The following is a 7,594-nucleotide window of genomic DNA, read 5'->3' on the forward strand; positions in this document are numbered from 1 at the left end:
CTAGATGAACAGCATCCTAGGTCTTGGCATTAGGTGGAACAAGCGATCGAACTTCTCCGCTGGAGCACAGGATGGTGGGGCTGCTGTAGGGACAGCCATCTGGACAGAGGGCACATCTTCTTTTCCCAGGCAGGCCGAGGAGATAAGGAGTAACCCACCAAGGGCCAGGAAAACACCAGCAGCCCAGCCCAGCTAGAGGGCATCTCCAAACTCCCACCAAGGCACAATCTCAGGGACGCTGTCATCCCAGAAGTCTTGGATTGTGGCGCAGGCCACCCAGGAGACTGGAAAGAGGGGAGTGGCCAAAGCTGATGCCTCCAAAGTCCCTCCCAGGAGGCAAAGCCACCTCTGGAATACCCATCTGATCCTTGAAACCGGAAGCATTGGGCCCCAAAACCAGAGAGCAGAAGCCCCAGTAGTCCCAGCCCATGGGAGGCTACCATGAGGATGCGGGATGCCTGGAGCTCCAGGGGCAGAGACGAGAAGGACTCAAAGGCCTTACACACAGTGGTAACTTCCTCTTGATCTACGCAGACCTCCCAAAGTCCTATGATCCAGGTCTCCATTTCGTTCAGCTCCAGACTGAGAGTTTTCCATTGGGGCAGGACGGTGGTGACACATGAACAGACCCAGCCAAGCAGAGAGAGGAGCAGTCCCCCAAGCTGGGCTTTCCCACGGAAACTCCAGGCCATGGTTGCTCCCACCACAAAGGAAAGGCAGAAAGGAAAGGAGGACAGGCGGCTTGGTGACTGGTCAGCAGGCAGGACTTCTGGGGAGCTGAGTGGAGTCCACTCAGCAACTGAGGCAGGTGCCAGGAACTTGGCAAACTTTGGGTTTAGAGGGTGTACCCAAGATTGGATGTGGGTGTGGATTCTGGGGGAGGGTCCCATGAGAGGCAAAAAAGCCAGACAGTAAGCCATCAATACATATTTGATGAGTGAATTCATACGCTTAAATCACTCCCCAGTTCCGAGAAGACGAGAATGATGTTCTGGGAATATACATTGATGTAATCTTTCTGGAGGGTAACATGGCTTCATGTTTTACACTTTTAAATATCTGCATACTTTGACCCAGCACCCTACGTCCAAGAACTTACCTTAATTTACTGTGAATATATACCAATATTTATGAAAATATCCACTGAACTAGTGTTAATAATTATATATTATTATGTACAATTTAGGCAGCTGTTTTAAATTGATGTAGAAGAAATTTTAATGACATGAAAAATGCTTTTGAGGCTTCCCTGGTGGCGCAGTGGTTGAGAGTCCGCCTGCCGATGCAGGGGACACGGGTTCGTGCCCCGGTCCGGGAAGATCCCACATGCCGCGGAGCGGCTGGGCCCGTGAGCCATGGCCGCTGAGCCTGCGCGTCCAGAGCCTGTGCTCCGCAACGGGAGAGGCCACGGCAGTGAGAGGCCCACGTATGGCAAAAAAAAAAAAAAAAAAAATGCTTTTGATACGTTGTTAAGTGAGAAAAGCAGTGACCAAACAGTATATAGAGTATATAGAATGCAGTTTCACTTTCACAAAAAAGCGCATATATCTGTATCTATGTGTGTGTATCTATATGTGTATATACCACAAAATGTTAACCATGGTTATTTTACTGGAAGGATTATGGATAGTTCTTATTTTCTTTTGTTTTTGTCTTGTGCTTGTCTATGTATTTTATACATTTTTACAAATTTATCATTTAGTATTTTTGTAAACAGAAGAAAAAAATTCCCAAATCCAAGGAACCTATCCAGACCCAGAATATACCAGGAGGAAAAGCCCTTCCTCCCCAGTCCCCTGCTGCTGCTGGGACAACAGCTATAAATAGATGGTAGTCACACCAGCTTCCATTCCTATTTGTTGCTGCTGCCAAGAGGCAGGTTCCGACAGGAAAGGCAATAATTTGCATTTACTGAGTGAGGCTAAATACCAGACTTTTGGCCAGATTCTTTTTTTTTTTTTTTTTAACATCTTTATTGGAGTATAATTGCTTTACAATGGTGTGTTAGTTTCTGCTTTATAACAAAGTGAATCAGTTATACATATACATGTGTTCCCATATCTCTTCCCTCTTGCGTCTCTCTCCCTTCCACCCTCCCTATCCCACCCCTCTAGGTGGTCACAAAGCACTGAGCTGATCTCCCTGTGCTATGCGGCTGCTTCCCACTAGCTATCTATTTTACGTTTGGTAGTGTACATATGTCCATGCCACTCTCTCACTTTGTCACAGCTTATCCTTCCCCCTCCCCATATCCTCAAGTCCATTCTCTAGTAGGTCTATGTCTTTATTTCCATCTTACCCCTAGGTTCTTCATGACCTTTTTTTTTTTCTTAGATTCCATATATATGTGTTAGCATACTGTATTTGTTTTTCTCTTTTTGACTTACTTCACTCTGTATGACAGACTCTAGGTCCGTCCACCTCACTACAAATAACTCAATTTCGTTTCTTTTTATGGCTGAGTAATATTCCATTGTATATACGTGCCACATCTTCTTTATCCATTCACCTGTTGATGGACACTTAGGTTGCTTCCATGTCCTGGCTATTGTAAATAGAGCTGCAGTGAACATTGTTGTAATGACTCTTTTTGAATTATGGTTTTCTCAGGGTATATGCCCAGTAGTGGGATTGCTGGGTTGTATGGTAATTCTATTTTCAGTTTTTTAAGGAACCTCCATACTGTTCTCCATTTATAAGCAGCTCATGCAGCTCAATAGCAAAAAAACAAACAACCCAATCCAAAAATGGGCAGAAGACCTAAACAGACATTTCTCCAAAGAAGTTATACAGACTTCCAACAAACACATGAAAGAATGCTCAACATCATTAATCATTAGAGAAATGCAAATCAAAACTACAATGAGATATCATCTCACACCGGTCAGAATGGCCATCATCAAAAAATATAGAAACAATAAATGCTGGAGAGGGTGTGGAGAAAAGGGAACACTCTTGCACTGTTGGTGGGAATGTAAATTGGCTAGATTCTTTATCCTTATTTAATTTTCACACCACCGCTGTGAGATACATGTCAGGTAACTTGCCAAGGTGCACCAGCTGGCAAGCAACAGATCCAACTCCTGAGCCAGGAGGCTCGGACTGTGACGTTTCCTATTCTTGTCTCCAGCACCAGAACAGAGATGCCTCCTGCGCTGCGCCTGCCCACTGGTGACACAGCATGCAGGCATGGGCTCCTCTTTATGGCAAAATATGGAAGAAAATTGGGATTTATTATATTGAAGACATAGATGTTGACCGATGTATTCTCCTGTACATATTTTAACCTACTGATTGCCCTGTGGTACACTACGATGTGAAAAAGGGACATGGGATAGTCAGCAAGGAGGAAGCGTCTGAAAAAGCAGTATCTTGACTTTACCCAAATGACGTCTCAACAACTAAGCGGCCTGATTAGCTTATCAGTCTTGTAGGGGTGGAAGGAGGTGAGCAGAAACTTCTGGAATGCCTTTTTTCTTTCATGTTTTATTATAGAAAATTTCAAACACATACGAAAGGAGAGCAAATGGTATAAAGAAATCTGATGTACTATCACCCAGCTTCAGAAATTATCCACTCATACCAATCTGTTTTCACCCATACCTGCATCCACCACTCCCCCTCCCTCCCTTAATCCTATCTTGAAGCAAATGGGATGCTCTTTTAAATTGTAGGCTCCTTCTGCTGCTTTTATAACAAGCGCATGTTCTAATCAAAACGATGGCAAAATATTATGCATCTCTGGAAAGTGTCTGCTTGTACTATATCCATCCAGATTTGTGTCTGTTACTTAGCTTCCTGAATCCAGGCATGCCACATGTGTGTGAGACATGATTGGTCAGGAGGAATCCTTTCAGACATTGTTCCTTATTTCTTCAGCTTTTCTTCAGAGCCCTTTCTTGGTAATTTATGAAAATCTGTGAGTCAGGAGAGATACAAACCACAATAAGCGTGGGATATGAAGGAGGTCAGATTAGTGAGGGAAAACAGAACCCATTCATTTGTTAATTTCTTTTTTAAATTTTAATTTATTTTTTATTGAAGTATACTTGATTTACAATGTTGTGTTAGTTTCTGGTGTACAGCAAAGTGATTCAGGTTTATATCTACATATATATATATATATATATATATATATATATATAAATTCTTTTCCATTATAGTTTATTACAAGATATTGAATATAGTTCCCTGTGCTATACAGTAGGTGCTTGTTGTTTATCTGTTTTATACACAGTTTGTATCTGCTAAACCCAAACTCCTAATTTTTCCCTCCATAGCTTTCCCCTTTGGTAACCATAAGTTTGTTTTCTATCTCTGTGAGTTTGTTTCTCTCTTGTAAATAAGTTCATTTGTAACATTTTTTTAGATTCCACATATAATTGATATCATATGATATTTGTCTTTGTCTGACTTACTTCACTCAGTATGATAATCTCTAGGTCCATCCATGTTGCTGCAAAAGGCATTATTTCATTCCTTTTTATGGCTTTTTATCCCACTGTGTGTGTGTGTGTGTGTATGTATATATATATATATATATATATATATATATATATATATATATATATATATATATATATATATATCACATCTTCTTTATCCGTTCATCTGTCAGTGGGCATTTAGGTTGCTTCTATATCTTGACTATTGTAAATAGTGCTGCTGCGAACATTGGAGTGCATATATCTTTTCGTATATTAGTGTTTTCTCCAGATATATGCCTAGGAGTGGGATTGCTGGATCATATGGTAACTCTAGTTTTAGTTTTTTAAGGAACCTCCATACTGTTCTCCATAGTGGCTGCACCAATTTACATTCCCACCAATGTAAAGGAGGGTTCCCTTTTCTCCACATCCTCTCCAACATTTGTTATTTGTAGACTTTTTGTTGATGGTCATTCTGACCAGTGTGAGGTGACACCTCATTGTAGTTTTGATTTGCATTTCTCTAATAATTAGCGTTGCTGAACATCTTTTGATGTGCTTTTTGGCCATCTGTATGTCTTCTTTGGTGAAATGTCTATTTAGGTCTTCTGCCCATTTTTTGATTGGGTTTTTTTGTTTTTGTTGTTGAGTTGTATGAGCTCTTTGTGTACTTTGGAAATTAAGCCCTTGTTGGTTGCATTGTTTGCAAATACTTTCTCTGAGTCTGTAGGTTGTCTTTTCATTTTGTTTACGGTTTACTTTGCTGTGCAAAAACTTGTAAGTTTGATTAGGTCCCATTTGTTTCTTTTTGCTTTTATTTCTGCTGCCTTGGGAGACTGACCTAAGAAAATATTGCTATGATTTATGTCAGAGAATGTTTCGCCTATGTTCCCTTCTGTGAGTTTTATAGCATCATGTCTCATATTTAAGTCTTTAAGCCATTTTGAGTTTATTTTTTGTATGGTATGAGGGAGTGTTCTCACTGCATTGATTTACATGTGGCTGTCCAGCTTTCCCAATACCACTTGCTGAAGAGACTTTTTTTCTCCATTGTATATTCCTGCCTTCTTTGTAAAAGATTAGTTGACCGTATAGGTGAGTGGGTTTATTTTTAGGCTCTCTATTCTGTTCCATTGATCCATATGTCTCTTTCTGTGCCAGTACCATGCTGTTTTGATTACTGTAGCTTTGTAGTATTGTCTGAAGTCTGGGAGGGTTGGGCCTCCAGCTTTGTTCTTTTTCCTCAGGATTGCTTTGGCAATTCTGGGCCTTTTGTGGTTCCATATAAACTTTAGCATTATTTGTTCTAGTTCTGTGAAAAATTTTGTGGGTAATTGGATAGTGATCTCATTAAATCTGTAGATTGCTTTGGATAGTATGGCCATTTTAACAATATTAATTCTTCTAATCCAAGAGCTTTTAATTTCTTTTTATTTACTCAAGTGTTCATTCATGCCTGCATGCATTGTCTGTCTGTGTGTAGCAATCCTACTCCATTCCCTACGCTCTTTTTTCTCCTTCCTAAGTCTGGCTCTCCCCTGTCTCTTCCTGGAAACTTGAGGGATAGTCCTTAGCTTATCCAGTGCTCAGGGAGAGGTGGAGCTTCTGCAGTTGTGTTTGTGGGTATTCATGGCTTAATTTCCTGGAGGAAGATTCCAGAACCTCAACCTGACACCTCCTTCCATTCTTAGTTCAGATTACTTATTACTGTGGAACCTCCCTGATTCAATCAGTGACTGGGTGCTCCTCCCCCACTATTTCCTCTGCCCTTTGTACCTCCTTAGAGGTGGATTAAGCTTCCAGGCCTGTTACTTGCACAGACTCCTTCCAAGGCCTGCACTTAATTTTGTATTTGTTATTTTATATTCTTTTCCTTAAAGAGTCCTCCGCCTCCTGGCAAGTGTATAAAATTTAGGCCCTACCACATCTGGATCAATCCCTCATTTACCTCAAAGATAGTAATGATCATATTTTCCTGAGATTATTTATTCACATATTTTGGATTCCCAGCCTAGCACAGTGTCCATCATATAATAGTTGCTCAATAAATATGTGACACAAATTTTCAGGAATTTCATTTGCATGTCCTTCTTTCTCACTGGGCATTTATTATTAGTAGCATTTAGAATTCAAAGAGAGGCTGACAGGTCTACCAAACAGAAGTTTGGTTGGTTTTCTAGGGAGAGGCGATTCCCAAGATGTTATGGCTTCCCGTCTCAACCCCCTTTGCTCATGTCACAGGAAGCTGCCCCTGCGTCACTAGGATAAGCAGATTGTTCCACAGGCACTTAAAATTGACAGGAACCTTAGTGTCAGCATCTACTTGGGGGTCCACCGTCACAAGGTACCTTTAAAAAAATTTTAAAAAGCATTTTAATCAAGGCAGTACATGTTTATTGTAGAAAAATAGAAAAAAACAGGGAAAAGAAGAGAATAAATACCATAAATTCACCACTAAGAGAGTTAAATTGGTGTACTTCCTTTACCTTTACCTCTATATATGTAGCTATATCTATTTATTTTTTAATACTGCACATAGTATATTGTAAAAATCTTTTAGTATGTAACGCATTTATATGCATATATGTATACATACATACATATATCTTATAGTATGTATGTAACACATTTAAATAATGAAACAATTTTTTTAAAGTTTTGATAAAATTGATTTGTAATCGCTGATAGCAAGTGCTAAGTATCATGTTCCAGTCCATACAGTACTAATGTTATTTATACCTAGGTAATATAAATAATATAAACTTATATTTAATAGACGTTATATATGTATATATACTATATATAAAAGGAGTGCAATTATGAGCATACTTTTATTTATAATGAGGTGATTCCACTTCCTTGCACAACTGCAGAGGGCACCATTCACATAAACTCTGACGGCCACTGAGGCCCATGAGAATGAATATTTAACGAAAAAAGATCAAGATGGGCTCGTTAGGTCTTCAGGGTAGATAAATTTCACAGGTAAACGTTTTGAAGCTGAGAAAAATTCAGTTGTGACTGGTTATTAAATAAAAACATTTTTCTTCTAGTGAAAACCCGGCGGGGAAAGGCAAGCTATTTGAAAATGAGCAAGGAGAAAACGCGTCTCCGCACAGTTTGCCAACTACGGGACACCGTGAAAAGTCCACGCTAGGATAGCCGCG

General features: G+C 40.0%; 1 protein-coding gene across 1 annotated transcript; it reads right to left on the reverse strand.

Annotated features, from left to right (window-relative positions):
- Positions 1-692, reverse strand: CLDN25 (claudin 25). The gene is given in 2 exon segments (XM_004332090.3): positions 1-371; positions 374-692. Coding segments are annotated over 2 exon segments (690 nt in total).
- Positions 693-7,594: the final 6,902 nt, after the last annotated feature.

Source organism: Tursiops truncatus, chromosome 8 (genome assembly GCF_011762595.2).
Source record: "Tursiops truncatus isolate mTurTru1 chromosome 8, mTurTru1.mat.Y, whole genome shotgun sequence".
NCBI lineage: Eukaryota > Metazoa > Chordata > Mammalia > Artiodactyla > Delphinidae > Tursiops > Tursiops truncatus.